A 19537-nucleotide genomic window follows, 5' to 3' on the forward strand; every position below is an offset into this window, starting at 1 on the left:
CTCTCGGTTTGTCTTTTTTATTTTCTTCACCTGAACGATTAACTTTTTAAATATGAAATAAAGTGTTGGGTCTGCTTTAATGGGGGGGTTTTCCTTTGTGGTATTAACAGCATATAGTCTGGAGTTCTGTATGGTTGAACCAAAAATGTGTTTAACATGGAAGCAGACAAGATTTGTTCTTGACACAGGGTCCTCTTACCCCTGATGTGGAGAAATCTGGGTATTACAGAAGTCCAAAGATATAATTTCTTCCCATGAATGTTTGCCCTCAGCTCTGCTTGTGTGGAACTTTCCAATTACAGTATATGAATATAATCTCAACTTCACCAGATTTATTTTAAGCCTGACTGTCATTCAAATTTAAATAACTCACCCATTCAGAAGTTTACAACATTTATTTTTCATATTACAAAAGGGGGACTAAATTTGTTACATAGCAGTCCTATCAAAGCGGTAACATTGTAGAATGTAATGGAACAGACCAATAGTGTGGCTTAACGTACAGTCCTTATTGTCCTCATTCAAACCCACTGCAAAAGAAAATGTACATTCTTATTACATTGTCATATTAAATATAACAGGCACATGCTGTGTGAAATATTCCACAAGTTCTATGTAGTTGTTCAATTAAAATGCTATGATCAATTTAGGACAAAGAAATGACAACTTTAAACAATTTTTCTCAAGTGATAATACAATGCCAACTTTATGGACCTTTGACACTTCTGACTGGACAGTGAAGACAAGTCGTGGCTATAACTTACCTGACCATGTGGGCAATTTCCCAGTTGGTCTCACAGGACATGGGGCCAACAATCTCCACGCCTTCTTTTGTCACAATGGCAATTTCATGCTATAAATAGACAAACAGTAACGTCACAAGTAGCTACGAGACTGGTAGCTTCAAAATAGAAATATTGACAATGTGCTGTTGAAAATAACATTAAATTCAGGACAGTTCCCGAGACTAATGACTCACCCTGTTGTAGGAGCGAGCGTCGCGGTAGTATAGCACCTTGAGGCAGCGCTCAATCAGAGCCCGGGCCTCATCCTTTGTGATCTCCACCTTGTTCTCTACCACCTCCCTCATCAGGGGCTGCATGGACACAAAGAATAACCTCACACTAAACAAACCCAGACATACTGCAAGGGTCTGTGTAGAACTTCAACTGTGGAACATCCATTTTTACATACAGTAGTCATTTTATGCAGAAGCATCGTGCAGTACAGATGACTTCCAATTATATTCATTCAATTTCTTGTCCCGGAAGGGGTTGCCACTATTTCAATATGAACTAGTGTAGCTCAGCTCTACAACTTGAAGGAATTACAACTTATAGCCAATCTTGCGAAAAGAAACTATGGCATCTTATCTTTCAATTGCTAAAGATAAATTATAAACTATGAAACATATAGAAGTTAATACTGGCGCCCAGTAGCAGTCCCCTCGTGTTTATTAGCTCATTTGTTCTCTCACCTGGGCCAGGTAAGCGCCAAACCCTGTCGCCACTGTAGGTGCCTCATAGGCCACACCTAGCTTGTCCACGTAGCCCAGGAAGCTAGAGAAAAATACAAGTTATTAATTTATTTTGTTGTCACTAGCTACTATAATTATTTATAGCTGCAGATCCCCAGTCAGTTTGATGTTAACATCGAGACCAGGGTAGGTGGTTTGTTAAAGGCAAAAACTAACCAGGGTCATGGTTAAAATAGCCTAACATGACAACGGGCACACCCACATTTCTAAGCAAATTTAAGAGCTCCACCTCTTGGCATTAACTCTAAGGCCCCCCAAAAAATGACTCGTTAAAGATGCTGAAAACTCAGGCCACCTCTCGTCGTTGTAGAATCCACCGATGACCACAGTGTTCCACAGTGGGTTCATCTTGCTGCGGCGGTTGTACATTACCCGCGTCAACCAGGAGTGGATGGCTTTTGGGCTGTAGCTGTGGCCGTCACCTAGGAGCTCCTCATCGATCCTGGGACACAAACAGAGAGATCTGATTACTGGTGGTCCTCAGGGAGATAACCAAGCAAAGGAAATGATGCCAGAAACCATTCAAACAAAGCAGCCCCTCCAGAATGTTTCTCAGTCTCTTCTCCACCTTTAAGATATCTTTAATGCTTCTACAAAAATTGCAGGACACAAGATCAGTTGGTGGAAGTCTGCATTACTACCACTGAACAATAACCCAGAGTCGTCTATTCCTTTATATCCCCCAGTAGTCCAGAATGTTTTATATCTTGTCTGAACGTATCCTTCCTTGCTAAATATTGTACTGACATTTTAATAAAAAGTATTTCAAAGACGCAGAAACAGATTGACTACATCTTACAATTTCACATTTCAGTGGTTGAACATCCATTAATATTTTTGGTCAGTTTCAACACTTGATGGCGATTGAAAGAAAATGTACTCCTTAAACTCCATATGTACCTGGAGGAACAAAAAACCGATCCATATCACAGAGACAAAAGACCTCAGGTGGAATAAGCCTCCCCAACTTCCAGGGGTATCATTGGTCATTTGCTCTGCATTCACTTGCTACTTGGCTAAATCCAGAAGCTTCCTTGTCAAGGCAAGCGAGCGTCATGTTGACCTGCACAGATTACACATGTTCCTCTGAAACAACCTGAATTAAGATTTGGCCATATTATTTCTCTCCATTTGCGGAATCACACCCAACTCCAACCGGTACCTCCAATTGCACCATCCCTACGGTGAAGTGTGGTGACAGCATCATGCTATGGGGATGTTTTTCGGCAGCAGGGACTGGGAGACTAGTCAGGATCAAGGGAAAGATGAACGGAGCAAAGCACAGAGAGATCCTTGATTAAAAAAAAAATGCTCCAGAGCACTCAGGACCTCAAGACTGGGGCAAAGTTTCACCTTCCAACAGGACAATGACCCTAAGCACACAGCCAAGACAATGCAGGAGTGACTTCGGGACAAGTCTGAATATCCTTGAGTGGCCCAGCCAGAGCCCGGACTTGAACCCGATCGAACATCTCTGGAGAGATCTGAAAATAGCTGTGCAGCATCGCTCCCCATCCAACTTAACAGAGCTTATTAAGGGGATCTGCAGAGAAGAATGGGAGAAACTCCCCAAATACAACGTGACAAGCTTGTAGCGTCCAAGAAGACTCGAGGACCCAAGAAGACTCGAGGCTGTAATCACTGCCAAAGGTGCTTCAACAAAGTATTGAGTAAAGGGTCTGAATACTTATGTAGATGTGATATTTCAGTTTTTTTTTCCAAGTCTAAAAACCAGTTTTTGCCTAGTCATTATGGGGTATTCTGTGTAGATCGAGGGGAAACATGTTTAAAATCCATTTTAGGATAAGGCTGTAATGTAAAAAAAAAAAGTGGAAAGTCAAGGGGTCTGAATACTTTCCGAATGCACTGTAGGTAGCACAGGAAGGGTTAGCACAGGAAGGGTTAGCACAGGAAGGGTTAGCACAGGTGAGAGAAGAGGGCATACAGTTCTTACGGTATCACAGATACAGCTTATAGAATGCATCTCTGCACCTTCTGTATAGGAATGTGTATTGGAGCCATTCATATTTCATATGTGCAATAAAATGGGAACTTCACCCGAAAAGGTTAACGTTTGTAAAGCTGATTCTTGTGGACGTGTAATGGACGACTCTCTCCTGTGCCAGTACATATACTATGAACTACTCTATTTGCTGTGTATGTGCCTGCTTGTGTATTTGCTATATATGTGCCTTGGTCCATGATCGTGAATGGAAATATTCACCACGTATTGGGCTCCCAAGTGGCACAGCGGTCTAAGGCACTACATCTCAGTGCTTGAGGCATCGCTACAGACAATCTGGTTCGAATCCAGGCTGTATCACAACCGGCCGTGATTGGGAGTCCCATAGGGTGGCGCACAATTGGCCCCAGCGTCGTCTGGGTTTGGTTAGTGAGGGCCGTCATTGTAAATAAGAATTTGTTCTTAACTGACTTGCCTAGTTAAATAAAGTAATTAAAAAAAAAAGATTTAGGTTTCTGAAAGAAACCTTAAACTTACACCATCTGTTCGATGATCTGCTTCATGTACTGGTAGTCTGCGTAGTCGCCGGAGGCACCCAGGATGGTGCTGTCGTTCACTTTCATGAGTCGAGAGATGTTACGGAACCGCGCTAGGGAACCATAGGAGCCCAGCATATCAGCTGCGATTATGACGCCACCTGTAAACTTCACTCCCAGCACTGATGTTCCCGTCACCATGGGGTTTCTTGAGTTCAGGGTGGGAAGAATTAGAAAGTTTGTCATGAGTAAGTCATAATAGCTAACGTTACACTACAAATGCAATACAGAGGGATGCATGCTGAACTGCTGGACGTTCATTTAGACTCATGCATATATAATGAAACTGCCGGGAATAGGACTAGTTAAATAATATGCTTCTATGATTCAACAGTATCCTTTATTGTGGTGAGTTTTGTTAGCTAGCTAACTACCTCACTGCCATGTCATACTAGCATTAGCTACCATAAGTACACTATGATTAGGTAGCCAACTAGCGAGGCATAGATGGGCAATTTATCATCAGCCAATTTGTTGGAACTAGAATAAGAAGTCCCGAAAGCATTTGAAGTTTAGTTAGATACCTAGCTAGTGTTAGTAGCCCAACATAACTAGCTGGCGTAGCTAACATAACTAGCTAGAGTAGCTACATCGGCTTGCTCCACCATGATGATGCAGCTTACCGAGGAAATCGAAAGCGTGAGGACATTATTAGGGATCTCTACTCAAATCACTCAAAATGATTTACTTACAGCGTGTGTTTGATAGGTCCGCATCCTGGGGTTAGACTACTGCCTGGAAATGAATAAAATTGTCCGGGTTTTGGTCCATTCTCCCAGAAATTGAGTTTCAACCCGCTTGGATCCATGTTGCGAATTTGCGGATGTGACGACAAAGCTTGTTTTGTGTTCTGCTGCAAAGAATATTGAATTGTGGGATACAGGAGGCAGACAATTTTAACTGAAGCACAAAATTACATCTCTTATTTCTAACCACATGTAAACGTTTACCAGTAGCATAATCAATACAACAAGAAACTCAACAATAGCTGTATTAGTTTTATTATAAATGTTCGATGATTTAGTCCAAATGAAAGGAGTAGAAACAGAGTGGAGTTAAATTGTACTAGATGCTGATAGAAGGTCAGGTTTACGTATGGTGCGTTCGTAAATTCACTCTGGAGTGCCATATGGCACTGAGAGTGTGGTCTGGGCGTTCGTAAATTCAGCGCATTTCGCTCTCGGAGCATTCAGAGCGCACATTAGACGCTCTGGCCAGGGACTAGGGTTGATCCGAGCGTTTTGACCTCACAACAGCTGTCAAGCACCCAAGCTAAAGTTAGCTAGCTTGCTATCTACTTCCAGACATAAATGAGAGAACACCTCACTCTGACCATTTTTCTCGGCCTAGCAGAGCTGGTTAGGCAGTGTTCATGTTATCCAGAGCGTTGGTGACTGTAACTGCAACAATTTAATCACGCTTTTTTTGCCGACGTTTACTGACACCAGCCATTTTCAACAGGTGTTGTGCGTTCGTAAATGCGCTCTGGCACAAATAAGAATTTGTTCTTAACTGACTTGCCTAGTTAAATAAAGTTTAAATAAATAAACACTCAGTCGAGAGTGCTTTGAAAACGGATAGCCAGAATGAATTTACGAACGCACCCGTAGTAAACTGATTCTAGATCTGTGAATAGTGAAAATCCGCCCCAATAGGAAATAACATATTCCCATATGTGTAAACCAATCAAGTTTCGGTTACTGGGCAGAATATTCCCAGACGAGCCATCAGCTCAGTTACTGGGCAGACTAGTCATAACTCCGCCTATCAGAATAATCTGTAGCAAGAAAATAAAGCAATTGAACCAATAGAATTTAAGTTGGACTTGGTATCTGAGTAGAATTAGAACAATTCACCAATTGGAATTGACGTTTGCTTTGTAGTCAGGCAGACATAACATAGTTGTCCAATCACAAAAAAATCTGAAAGGGGATTTTTGCTGTAGCTTTGGCTCAGGTACTTTCTTTTTCTTTTATAAAATAAATACTTAGGTTTTATCATATATATCACAGAATAGTATGTGCAATTTAAACATTACTTTGATATATTGTTGAAAAAGTTTGAATTCTGTTACATTTCATATTTCTAAAGATGTTTCAATGCTTGCTAATGTTAGCATTTAAAGCTAGCCCAGCTAGCTAGCTATCAAGCTTAGCTAACGTTAGTCACTTGCTAAGATTAAATAACAGCATTCAGTGAATCTACAAGTGTTAAATGCCTGTCGAATTTGTTTTGTTATCTTTGTTATATGTGCATTTCAATTCCCAGAAAACTGACAACCAGTGTGTGGCTAGCTAGCCACAGTGAATTGAAACATGTTGTGTCGATAAACACAAAAAGCGGGAAGTATGCAAATTGTAGAATAGCATATGCCGAGACATGAAAAAGCCATTGTTAACGGTCTCAAATAATTAAAGTTGGTAGCTAGCTAAGAAGGCGAAACGAATAGCTTGCAACGCTAGTGAGAAAAAGACCCGTCATGGCTGATAGTGTTACTTCAAAACCATGCCTCTTATAGTATTTCGGTACCGTGCGACTGTAGTGACAGCCTGGTGAGCCAGCATCACAGCGGCTGCACTCTGTCATTGCTCAATGCGCCATTGCATTATGCCTATCAAGCTTTATAATAATGAACAGTTCTGTTTTAATTCTCCTACTTAATCGCCCTATTGTCATGTTTTGGAAATGCAGACAGCATCGTGCATGTTTTACTCCCATTTGTTATTATTATTCCAGACACTGATAGTGCCGTAGTGGGAGTGTCCCTGGCTGTTCAATTGACTGATGTGTTTTCTATTTTGGTGAAAGCCTTGTAGCTGTTGCACGCTTCATTGTACTAGATCTAGACTATACAGTACACACCAGACTTTATATATTTTTTTCAAATAATAAGATGCAAATATTGATAGGACATTGAATATATTGACAGGAAAAAAATATTATATTTCACTTTTGCAGTATAATCCATTATTAATAATCCATTATTAATAATCCTGAATTAATCGTGAATAACGATGAGAGAGAAAGTTACAGAGGGTCATTGATCATAACCCCAGCCAAGACATGCTAACCTTTCCCCATTACCAATAACAGGAGAGGAGTACGATCTTTGACCCTTTGTAACTTTCTCACTCATCGTTATTCACTATTAATTCGGGATGATCCGTAATCATGGTAGCATCCACATTAGGTTAATGTAGAAGTGTTTAGAAACATATTCTATTCTTATTTACAATAAAGTGACTCCAAAATGACACTACATTATTTACCATTAATTTATATTGGGCACAAAATTATCTGAAACACAACCGAAACGAAGTAGAAATGCATCCAACAAGTTTGTAGTCACAAGCTTGATGTAGTCATTGCTTGCTATGAATTTGGGACAAAATACTAAACTTTTGACTACTTTATTTATAAGAATCTTTAGGCGTGTCAGTAATTTTGACCCCTACCTTTTTGAGAAAAAAAGTATTACTTGTTAAACAAAATCAAATCATATCAAATCAAATGTTATTAGTCACATACGCAGAATACAACAGGTGTAGACCTTACAGTGAAATGCTTACTTACAAGCCCATAGCCAACAATGCAGTTTAAAAAAATACAGATAAGAAATAAAAGTAACAAGTAATTAAAGAAAAGTAACAAGCAATTAAATATCTTTCTCTGAGCAATTGTATTAGTATAAAATAATATAATTTCCCAATTTGTCTAAGCATACAATATAGCTCAGTATTTCAATGACTTATTTTATACAGTCATTATTGCAAAAAAATGTCAAGGGTGTCAATACTTTCGGCCCGCACTGTATATCTCTCTATTATGCGTGGGAATACTTTGGAATAGATTATTTTACCCATTGGTCAGAATATGCGGTTTTGATTGAACACCCTACTTCATTGCATTCCATTAAATCTTATAATTGAACCTGGCTGACAACTCCAGGGTGAAGGAAGTTTCTGATGAACTCCACCAACGGAGTGGAGCAGAGAACAGGCTTTGTGGAATTCTGCTCCGACTACATCGATTCGCCCAAGGTCAATACTTCAAAACATTTCAATTATGAAACGCTTACCTTGTACCTATGTTTGTCCTCTGTAATTGCGTGGCTTTCTTTGTTTGCTGAAATCCATACTTTTTCAATATACGTCAATGAAAAACCACCGACTTGTTCCTTGTTGGGATTCAATTGGCACATGCACATTTGCACTGAGTTGCCATCTTAGAGCAACAGCAATGAGCAAACAGTCTGTGGTTGTATTTGACTAACATTTATTGAAAAAGTATGGATTTAAACTGTTGGGTTCTAACTTGAAATATTCTTATTCATGTTACCATATTAGAACTGGGTGTATGGAAATCTACGGAGTGAGAAAGGGGAGTGCAAAAAATGACATTCTATCAGAACATGTTATTGTTAAATCTCATGTATCCTTTGGAGAGGAGAAGGGCAACAGCCTGGTTTCAGTCACTGATAAGGTAGGACAGCCATGAGTTAGGGAGCAGTGAGGAATGTGGACCGAGGTCAGGTCAGATGAAGTGAGAAGGAACAGTCTCCAATTGAGTTCCTGCCCAGCAACAGAGATGTATTGGCTATCCAGATGTGCAAGGAGGAGCCTCCACTTAGGAGGGTATAAATATGTGGGCCTGTGTAAACATGTCTTTGTCTTTTCAGCTGTTTGACCCAATGGGTGAATAAACTTGGTTTGAGCTTTGATTGGTTGTCTGTTAGTTTTAAACTCTGTTTGTCAGAACCTAACAAAGCAAACAAAGAAAGGCACGCAACTACAGAGGATAAACATAGGTAAATGGAAGCGTTGCATAATATTTTTAAAAAAAAATTATTGACCTTGAGCATGTTGTAGGAGCTGAATTCCACAAAGCATTGTCTCTGCTCCACTCCCTTGGTGGAATTTATCAGAAACTTCCTTCACCATGGAGTTGAGTTTAGTCATTGAACCCTGCCAACTCATATCAGTATGTATGATCCTCAGGTGTTACCTTCCTAAAGAGCTGCTATTGTCAGTTTCCATTTAGATTTAAATTGAATAAAATGAAGGTTTCTTCTTGTCATCTTTTTTTATACCTTTATTTAACTAGGCAAGTCAGTTAAGAACAAATTCTTATTTTCAATGACGGCCTAGGAACAGTGGGTTAACTGCCTTGTTCAGGGGAAGAACGACAGATTTTTACCTTGTCAGCTCGGGGATTCAATCTTGCAACCTTTCGGTTACTAGTCCAACGCTCTAACCACTAGGCTACCTGCCGCCCTGGGCAGCATTGCTGTTCTTGGGCAGCTTATCAGATGAAAAATCACTAACATTGTGCATGTCCAATAAACAGTATTGTTGGATGTGGAGGGATATATTTTCCATTCTCAACTAAAACTAAAATGTACTTTTAAAATGTAAAATGACAGCCCCCAGCCAAATGCCATAGTGCTTTGAACAGTTTTATCACATTTACCCTCCTCTCCTAATTTCAGAGGCCTCAGGGTGCGTTTGCCACCGCTGTGTGAGCAAACAATGACGGAGGACAGGTTGAAGGCAGACCCCTCCAAGCGGGAGGGTCTGGACTCAGGAGAGGGAGACACCGAGCCTAGCCTACTGCTGCAGAAACTAAAGAGCAACATCTCGTAAGTCCCACCCGTCTGTCCACACAGCCACTGCTTAAATGATCAAAATGGACAATAAAGTATTGTGTCATATCAGCACCCTCTCCAACATTACCTGATATTTATCTCATACAGCTAATCCGTCAGTGTCATTAGAAAGTCTGCAGAAATGTGTTTGTGTCTAACTGTAGTTGTTGTTTCTTTTCGTAGTAAGAATATACAGGGAAAAGTGGACGTTATCCTGGTGAGTGTCGAGACATCTTTGGTATTGTATTGTGTATGAATTTCCTTGTCTATGAATGGTTTAAGACCCAGATTCTCCTATGTCTCTCCTACCCACAGCAAGATGTGCAGCGCTTCTCTGACAACGACAAACTCTTCCTTTACCTCCAGCTGCCTTCTGGCCCCAGTTCAGGGGAGAAAAGGTGAGCATCATTATCATCAGCAATCACTCTGGGTCTAGCACTCTATGATTGTCCTCCTGGTGGGACATATTTGTGGCTCTTCAGATGACTGAAGAGGCTGATGTATGACCCACAAATCCCACTAAAGAGCCCAGTGTATGTGGCGGTAGTGGTTGATAGTGGTTGATGTTTAGCCTCTCCTTTCATTGTTGCCGCTTGTCCTCAGTGGCATGGTTGAGTTCTTTTTCATGTTGTGCAGCCCCACTGTGGATGGCCTTCCTCCATTTGTTTTATTTCCATTCAGTCTGTTAGAGATGCATTAGGTGTCATGCAATCAAGCATTGAAGCAGTGGTCCATCCAGAGGGGGTGTACTGTTGTACTGTACCTACCTACTGGTGGTTTAAGGTTTGTAGAGAAGGAGTTTTGATCTGGATGTTATTGTGTGCTTTTGAGATGCAAAGATTCTGCACAGGTCTGCGCAGATCAACAGATTTCAACAGACCATGCAGATCTATGTATCTCAAACATGCACACATCTCCAAATTCCACAAACTATTTTTCTTAGTCTGGCAATGGCCCCGCTGCCACAACTTAGGCGGTGGTGTATTTCTGCATCGATGTCAGCTTTGGAGAACAGAACACTTCCAAGGTAAGGGAAGAGGTCCACGTTTTCAAGGGTGTTATTGTCAACATGTACACACAGAAACTCAAGGAGCATACAAAGCTCAATAAAGGTCAGCGATGTACTACATCTGTTTGACAACCAGTGACCCAGTCACATATTGACTTTTCCCCCAGTAACACTTAAAAATATTTATTAATGCTGTTATAAGTAGTTTATAAACTCTTAATTTTTGAGTTAATAGTTTATCAATCGGTTAAAAACAGTTATGACACAATGATTGAAATAGTGTGATTGTTATTTTGGTGCATTTCAAAATGTGAGTGCACATTGATTATTATTATTGCCAGTTCCACAGTGTATGTTTGAGCTGGAATAAAACAGCAGTAACATGAACCGTGTGCTGGCTTTTCATCTTATTATTTGTTAACATTTTCTGGGGCTCAGCACCGTTTTGAGAAGTTTGGGATGTGCATATCTTCTTACAATTAAAAAATAATGTTCACCACCTTAACTATACTGAACAAAAATATAAAGGCTACATGTAAAGTGTTGGTCCCATGTTTCATGAGCTGAAATAAAAGATCCAAGAAATGTTCCATGTGCACAATGCCACAGATCTCTCAAGTTTTGAGGGACTGTGCAATTGGCATGCTGACTGCAGGAATGTCCACCAGAGCTGTTGCTAGATAATTGAATGTTCATTTCATAAGCCGACTCCAACGTCGTTTTAGAGAATTTGGAAGTACGTCCAACCGGCCTCACAACCGCAGACCATGTGTAACCACGCCAGCCCAGGACCTCGTCTGAGACCAGCAACCCTGACGGCTGATAAAACTGTAAGGGTTTGCACAACCAAAGAATATTTGAACAAACTGTCAGAAACCATCTCAGGGAAGCTCATCTGCGTGCTCGTCGTCCTCACCAGGTTCTTGGCCTGACAGCAGTTCGGTGTCGTATCCGACTTCAGTGGACAAATGCACACTTTCAATAGTCACTGGCATGCTGGAGAAGTGTGCTCTTCACAGATGAATCCCGGTTTCAACTGTACCGGGCAGATGGCAGACAGCGTGTATGGTGCCGTGTGGGCGAGCGGTTAGCTGATGTCAAAGTTGTGAACAGCCGGTGGTGGCGGTGGGGTTATAGTATGGGCGGGCATAAGCTACAAACAACAAACACAACTGCATTTTATCGATGGCAATTTGGATGCACAGAGGATACCATGATGAGATCCTGAGGCCCATTGTCGTGCCATTCATCCACCGCCATCATGATAATGCACAGCCCCATGTCGCAAGGATCTGTACACAATTCCTGGAAGCTGAAAATGCTCCAATTCTTCCATGGCCTGCATACTCACCAGACATGTCACCTATTGAGCATGTTTGGGATGCTCTGGATCGACGTGTACGACAGTGTGTTCCAGTTCCCGCCAATATCCAGCAACTTTGCACAGGCATTGAAAAGGAGTGCGTCAATATTCCACACGCCACAATCAACAGCCTGATTAACTCTATGTGAAGGAGATGTGTCGCGCTGCATGAGGCAAATGGTGGTCACACCAGATACTGACTGGTTTTCTAATCTACGCCCCTACCTTTTTTTTGAAGGTATTTGTGACCAACAGATGCATGTATGTATTCCCAGTCATGTGAAATCCATAGATTAGGACCTAATGAATTTATTTCAATTGATTGATTTCCTTATATGAACTTAACTCAGTAAAATCTATGAAATTGTTGCATGTTGCGTTTTATATTTTTGATCAGTGGAGTTTCAAAATGTCTACATTGAACTGTCACTTTTTTCCTCCACAAGAAAAATTTACATTTTAGTCATTTAGCAGACGCTCTTATCCAGAGCGACTTACAGTAGTGAATGCATACATTTCATACATTATTATTATTTTTTTTCCATACTGGTCCCCCGTGGGAATCGAATCCACAACCCTGGCGTTGCAAACACCATGCTCTACCAACTGAGCCACACATATTGTTTTATCAGCAAAAGATGGCTGCTGAGATATACTGATAGCTTGGTTATGTTTGTCCTGAGCAGCAGCAGCAGCAGCAGCAGTGACCCCAGTTCCTTCAACACAGCTGACCAGCTGCACACCTGCAACTGGATCCGCAGCCACCTGGAGGAGCACGTAGACACCTGCCTGCCCAAGCAAGATGTCTACGAGACTTACAAGTAAGTTATTGTAATGAGGCACAGCTGTAACAGTGAGTTAGAAATGTACTTGTGAACCCGGACTACCTGGACATCAATAAGAAATACTAGTTTTTTGTTTTCCATTGCAAACGCTTTGCTATGGTGTGCCCTAATGAAAACGACCCAGCTAATGTTATGATCTATTGCCCCGTAATACCCCAGGAGATACTGTGAAAACCTACAGCACCGGCCTCTGAGTGCTGCCAACTTTGGGAAGATCATCCGTGACATTTTCCCCAACATCAAAGCCCGGAGGCTCGGTGGCAGGGGACAGTCCAAATATCCTTTTAGTCTGTCAGGAGGTTGTTTTGGGAGGCCCTTTAAGTATTTTAACCCAATTTTACTTTTGCTTGCCACAACTGCATTGACACCTGCAAATGAAGTATTCAAGCGCCTCCCTGAGTGCTAGATGGAATTCAGGGATTCACCTATACTTCAATGCATCCTATTTTTATATTGTTGGACAATGTGGGAAATGTGGATAGAATGATGCCACCAAGTACAAAGGATCAAACAAGTATTACCATACCCTCTCCACTTATCAATAGGTTGCGGTTCCCCTTTCTGTTTACAGTTCATCCTTAACTCCTCCGCTGACACGTATTGTTATAGTGGAATCCGTAGGAAGACAGTGCTAAACATGCCACTGTTGCCAAACCTGGACCTGAAAAATGACCCAGTACGTATGACTAGTCAACTGCACTTCCTGTTTATATGATAGGACACAACCATTGCTTTTGCTATAGTTGTGTGCAAAAATGACTGTCAATGGTGATTAAGACTATTCTTCCATGTAGTCGGAGCTGACGGAGCTGGTGCAGACCTACAAGCAAGAGGTGACGGAGGCGGCTTGTGAGCTCATCTGTGATTGGGCCCAGAAGATCCTCAAACGTTCCTTTGACACAGTGGTCGAGATCGCCCGTTTTCTTGTGCAGGAGCACATCGTTAACCCACGCTGCAGCCAGGCTGAACTCGTCACTTCTGCCGCGATGGCAGGTGAGTCTCAGTGTCCTCATCTCCATCACACTGTGTTCAGTCATCTCCAATACCATCCGCAACCATCTCATGATTGGAATTTCTTGTAACCATCAGTCATTTTTCTTTGTGTCTCACAGGAGGACCTGCAAAGCCCCACAAGGTGATCAAGAAGAACCCAGTACCGTTAAAAGGAGGTGGGCCGGAGACAGAAGGGAGCAGCTCTGATGCTAAGGTAGCGCATCAACAATACCCTTTCAAAGTCTAAATGCAAAGTACAGAAACATACTTCTCGAAGTTGTAATAATAGTAGTAATAATGAGCCATATCTACTCATATCGACTTTATGTAACACAATGAAGTTGTTTCTCTCAGAGGGATAAAGAAGTTGGGGATCAGTCGTCGCCAGGGACACTGCAGTCCGGTGACAAGCCAACCAAAGGGGCGGAGTCAGTACGCCCGGGGGGTCGTGACCTGCAGGTGGAGGCTCTGATGAAGCACCTGCCCCGAATCCTGCCTCGCAGCTCCGTCCCGGAAAAGTCCCAAGGCGGCGCTCTCCCCGTCATGATCCTCCCCCACACCGTCAGCCTATCCTACCCCGAAAAATCCCCGCCGGTTACCATGGCGCCCGTGGCACCGACGTCGGTGGTGCAGAGGGCCCGTGCCGTGACCAAACGGGCCCTCGAGGCTCCGACTGCAACCAGCGGGGGCCCCGGGCCGGGAGGCATGCCGGCCAAACGGAAACGAGGACGACCCAGGAAGCCACGGCCAGAGGACACCACCTCTCCGCAACTGCCCCCTCCGTCCCTACCTTCGGTCAACCAAGCCCCTATCATGAAGTCCCTCACCGGAGGGGTGATCCAGAAAGCCTGCTCGTCCTCCTCCTCTTCCCAGGTGGTGGAGGTCGTGTTCCAGGACCAGCATGCCGTGGTGCTTGGCCAGCTACATTCGGTAGCGGACTCTGGCAACCCAGAGCACCGGGGTGTGGTGCTCGAGACTGACCCACGGCCCCTGCTGCTGCTGCCAGGGACCAGCCATGCAAACTGGGACATGGGCAGGGCCATGGTAGAGGTCATCCAGAGGGCACCGAGACCCCCCACCACCAAGAACAACAACTCCCAGTCTACGCCCCAGCACCGCCTGCCCCTGCCCACTTTGCTGGAGGATCGAGGTGAGGTGGAGATCACCCTCACCCCCATGGAGCCTTCGGATGATCTGCCGACCCCCACCTCCCAGGCTAGCTCGGAGGGCCGCCCCGCGCCTGATGACAGCGCTAAGGTTGAAAGACCCTAGCACTGGCCCTCCTAGTCCCGAACCTCACCCTCCTTGTCCCAGAGACTAGGGAGCTCTAAGGGGCTTTATACTACCCTCAGCGTGAGGATAACCACCCCTAATCCCCCAATCATCTTCTCCCAGGTAGCAAGCTTCATCTTGCTCCACACAGTCCCTCTCCCATCTTACCGATTGGTGGAAATCCGAGATTGGCAGCACAGAGAGCCAAGAAGGATTGATGAAGCCAAACTGCTACATACCCCTGTTGACCTTCCATTAGCCCTTGCATTTGACAATGTTAAAAGGGACGTTTATAACTCTTTGCTGTGACTCTAACTGCATGTTTTTCTTTGTAATTGTGAGCGAAGAGATAGAAAAGGCGTCTCCATACTCCTGAGATTGGATTTCTTGTAGTTCTGATGACGAGGAGGGGCTATTTACGGGTTCGGACCATTCGAGGTTCTAAGTGCTACTCTCCCTGAGAGGAACTCCCCTCAAAGCGTTCTTTTTTTATATCTTTGGTTGCGTTATGTTGATGTTTGTAGTTGTGCTTTCAAATAGACTTCCAGAGGAAAAGGCGTCCGCATGCTTCCCAGACTAAACATTTCGGAAGAGTTTGTGCATACATTATGATGACATTTTGTGACGTTTTTGTTCATTTTGGACTTCGGTAAGGATTTTTCGGCTGTTCGGACACACCCAAAACAATTCTAGAGGCAAGCCGAAGTCGGTAGCCGAAGTCGGTAGCCGAAGTCGGTAGCCGAAGTCGGTAGCCGAAGTCGGTAGCCGAAGTCTACGCCCGTTCGTCAGTGATTGGTCAACCGTCGGGATTCTTCAATAAAGTCTTTGTTGTCATTTAATGAGAGACGACTAATTTTCATGCACATTATTTAATTGAGAAATACTGCAACAAACATCTTAGTTAGATGTAAAATTGAGCCACTAAGATCTTTGTAAAAACGTCTAAATGAATGACTAATTTGAGTTATCTTAGATTAATTCTGTCTATTTAGAGGAAGTTTATACTGGCTACGGCGTCTCAAAATGGACAAACAGTACTATTACTGATTTTTTCTTGTTATTTTAAGGGAGTATGCAAGCTCACTCATTGGGTTTGCCAAGCCAAGTTTGGCTGGGCGCCAGCCAAACTGAAGCATGCTGACGCCTTAAGGAGAAAGCATGACACTGCTGGTGGAACATTTAAATGATGCCCCTGTCAGGCATCGGAACTGGATCTGCGACTGTATTCTAAGACATTGTGTGACAAGATTGTGAGTTTGCCCCCCTTCCCCAAAACCCCTAAGCTGGAGTATGACGGAAAAGCGAGCACTTACATGGGCGTAGTTCCAATATTACAGCACTTCCTGTTAGCGACATAGTGTAGATGACAAAACATTATAGACACCGTATAGGCAAGACTATGACAAACAGTCGTTTAGGTTTGCCTTTGTATTTTGAATTTACAGCACCTCAGACGAAAGCATCAAAGCACAAACCTGCGAGCCTAGTGTAAAACCTTGAGCGTGGCAAAGAGACTTAATGGAATATTAGAGCTGATTTAGTAAATAATTTAGCCTGATGTAGGTTGCCAAGCCCTTTTTTATAAGTACCTGTATACACTAGTACTATAATATAATTTTCAGAATTTCAAACTGTCTGGCAGAGACAACTGTTGCTTAGCCACCATTGCCAAACTTTCAACCTCTGACTTTGCCTAGGGATGCATACATCTTATGTGCATTACATAGCAGTACATGATAATGTAAGATACTGATACCCTTCTATCCAAACCCAGCATATCATCCAAAGTATGATCAACCTGAATTAGGCTGGTTATGTGTTTTTTTTTATACCTCCCATCCTTTGACAAGGGAAGATTTCAATTTGTAATCTCCAGCCTTAGCCCTTTTGGAATTAAATTGAAACAGATGTCAAGAATATTTGCACTGATATGAAGAAAGCAAAAATGGAAGAGCCTGTTAGTTAATAATAGTAATGATTACTAGAAATTATAAACTGTGTGGTTCGTGCGCTGAATCCTGATTGGCTGAAAGCTGTGGTATATCAGACCGTATACCACGGGAATGACAAAACATTTATTTTTACTCTTCTAACTACGTTGATAACCAGTTTATAATCGCAGTAAGGCACATCGGGGGTTTATGTTTAAAGGCTGTATTTAGGCACTCCCCGTTGCGTCGTAACTAAGAACAGCCCTTAGCCCGTGGTATATTGGCCATACACCACATCCCCTCGGGCCTTATTTCTTAATTAAACAATGATTAAAAACATGATTGTTATGCTTGAGGTCGTTTTGGAACAAGCAATGTTAGCTTTATTTTTCAATGGAGTTGGTCAAATTTTACTGAATTGAGAATAAGCACAACAGAATTATACTTTATTATTAGTTTATGCCACGTTATTGTCCTTCTGTAAACTATGGGCTTATGAAAAGACAAACTGGATGTAAATTCATGGTGCATACATTTGGTGCTGTAATGATGATGACTCGAGATTGTCTACACACTACGCTATTTTCCCGGGAAAACAGGGATTCCCTATGTCTGTCTTCAAACCCTGTAGATTTTCTTCCCTGCCTGTATGTAGTACAGGGGTGACCAATCATAGACATACATGTGGCCAACCTTCTTGTAGGCAGGCTTTTGTCCCCGCCCTGTTCTTACACACATGATTCTATTCTACTAATCAGCTAGCTGCTCATTATTAGCTAAATCAGTTGTGTTAAAGCAGAGCTAGAACGAAATCCTGCACACTTTGTAGCTCCCAGTGAGGAGGGTGTGCCGCCCCTGATCTAGTATATTCTATTGGTCTGTTAATTGTGTAATTACATGTGCGTAGTTATAGTTACTCACCTTATCCTCATTCATGACATTGGACTATGAGCTAGCAATGATCTCCCGAGTTGTATTAGTCAATCGACAGATCAAGTTAATATCAGTAAAAGAGGTAGGTTTGAATGAAGACTACAGATTAACTGTAGGCCCACTTACATGGGTAACCTCTTCCATAAATAAGTATATGTCCTTTAGTGTGCAGTGAAATGAGTATTGCAGTAAGTGAATGAGTGAGTGGGAGAACTTTCACTGTGGAGCCACAGTGCTCAAAAGAAACGGGTCAGAGAATCAAAGATAAGGATCGGGATACGGGTAGCAGTGCCTTGACCTTAACTGCCGGTTAAACCACATCATGACCGACCACAGTCAAGCTTTGCAGATGCTCTGTTGATGGTGGTAACACTAAACTAGCCTGGCTAGCTATGTAGGGGTTAAGTAGCTTCATAGCTTTGCTTTGCGGTTTGTTTGAGTTCATGCAAATAAAAAGATTGCAAATTAGTAATTTTGTTATTATTGTTGTTTTATCAAATCTGTGAAAACATTTTATCACATGTGCTTTTGTTGATATAAGTCTGTGAAGTTTCATTTATTGTACAGGTCACTTGAAGTGCAGTTTCAACATGAATGTCTTTGAATTTCAAAGACACTTAAAGTTCAAAGAAAGCTATCCATGCATGGTTTTATGTGACAGTGATTCTATTACTCTAAAATAAAAAATAAAAACACTGTTACTCCTAGCTTAGAAACATGTCAAAACATAAAATGTATTGACTAGGGGTTTAAAAATGGGATGTCTTATCTGTTTTAGTTTACATGTATAATCCCCCAGGTTGTGTTTTGCACTTTATTCATACCAGAAGATTAACTAATTTATAATTGGTGTGCACATAAAAAAACAGAATCCTGATTTGATAATTAAGCGTCACAGCTTACATGTTAGCAATTTTATACGTGCGACTCTGAATGCCCTTGTTTGAAATAGTTTCTGATTCTTTTTTTTGTAAATCATCGTCTCAGAGAGTTTGTGACATTTACATCTATGCTTCCTTTAAAAAAACACAACTAAACAAAATGATGCCAACAACTAATGTGAATATATTTTCCTATGCTGACTGTAATAAATGTTGTTAAAGGTAACTGGAGAGATGTTACAGTAGGTGTTGATCGTTTCTGTGTCATTTTTTTAAACTATTCTCAAAGTGGCAATCAGCAGTTGAAACAATAAGAAAGTGTCCTCTGTTTTGCTAAAAAGCTGAGGGATGGGGCTAGAGAAATGTAACCACTTCATAGACAGAGCTATGGATGCAAGGACTGACAATCCATGATATCACAATTATAGTTTTAGTCATGTTTTGAGGCTATATAGTGTACATTTACTTTGTTTACAAACATTGGGAGTAAAACAAGCTTATATTTTGGGTTCTGATGGGGTATGACAGTTGAACTAAGTTCAATGCGTTCATTTATAACCCACTGGGCAC

General features: G+C 42.0%; 2 protein-coding genes across 7 annotated transcripts; one reads left to right on the forward strand and one right to left on the reverse strand.

Annotated features, from left to right (window-relative positions):
* Nucleotides 1–380: 380 nt before the first annotated feature.
* On the reverse strand, nt 381–8306 carry LOC115175861 (proteasome subunit beta type-4-like). Its single transcript, XM_029735441.1, has 8 exons — nt 8175–8306; nt 4789–4949; nt 4038–4244; nt 1833–1979; nt 1478–1559; nt 980–1096; nt 765–853; nt 381–530 (listed from the first exon to the last, which is right to left on the reverse strand). The coding sequence occupies exons 1-8, from the start codon at nt 8301–8303 to the stop codon at nt 518–520; spliced, it is 945 nt and encodes a 314-aa protein (XP_029591301.1). The 5' UTR covers nt 8304–8306; the 3' UTR covers nt 381–517.
* LOC115175857 (DNA-binding protein RFX5) lies at nt 4195–19217 on the forward strand. 6 transcript variants are annotated; one of them, XM_029735422.1, is made up of 11 exons: nt 5983–6052; nt 8045–8136; nt 9585–9734; nt 9924–9957; nt 10056–10138; nt 12796–12933; nt 13117–13233; nt 13555–13633; nt 13752–13950; nt 14070–14164; nt 14305–19217. In XM_029735422.1, exons 3-11 carry the CDS (start codon nt 9625–9627, stop codon nt 15220–15222), a joined length of 1773 nt encoding a protein of 590 aa, XP_029591282.1. In that variant the 5' UTR covers nt 5983–6052; nt 8045–8136; nt 9585–9624; the 3' UTR covers nt 15223–19217. The 6 variants fall into 6 exon arrangements, with proteins under 6 accessions (XP_029591285.1, XP_029591282.1, XP_029591281.1 ...); XM_029735425.1 differs by lacking the exons at nt 5983–6052; nt 8045–8136 and adding an exon at nt 4195–4284 and having other exon boundaries at nt 14305–19213; XM_029735421.1 differs by lacking the exon at nt 8045–8136 and having other exon boundaries at nt 5992–6052.
* The last annotated feature ends 320 nt before the right edge of the window (nt 19218–19537 follow it).

Source organism: Salmo trutta, chromosome 36 (genome assembly GCF_901001165.1).
Source record: "Salmo trutta chromosome 36, fSalTru1.1, whole genome shotgun sequence".
Classification (NCBI taxonomy): domain Eukaryota; kingdom Metazoa; phylum Chordata; class Actinopteri; order Salmoniformes; family Salmonidae; genus Salmo; species Salmo trutta.

Excerpts from the sequence above, each read along its gene's own strand:
- LOC115175861 (XM_029735441.1), bottom strand. The coding sequence starts at position 8,303 with ATGTGCATGTGCCAATTGAATCCCAACAAGGAACAAGTCGGTGGTTTT. Across the intron at positions 4,950-8,174 it reads AGGACAAACATAGGTACAAG|CAGAACACAAAACAAGCTTT; the intron begins GTAAGCGTTTCA and ends TATTCTTTGCAG. Across the intron at positions 4,245-4,788 it reads GGACCTATCAAACACACGCT|AAACCCCATGGTGACGGGAA; the intron begins GTAAGTAAATCA and ends CCTGAACTCAAG.
- LOC115175857 (XM_029735425.1), top strand. The coding sequence starts at position 9,625 with ATGACGGAGGACAGGTTGAAGGCAGACCCCTCCAAGCGGGAGGGTCTG. Across the intron at positions 9,735-9,923 it reads AAACTAAAGAGCAACATCTC|TAAGAATATACAGGGAAAAG; the intron begins GTAAGTCCCACC and ends TTCTTTTCGTAG. Across the intron at positions 13,634-13,751 it reads TGGACCTGAAAAATGACCCA|TCGGAGCTGACGGAGCTGGT; the intron begins GTACGTATGACT and ends TCTTCCATGTAG.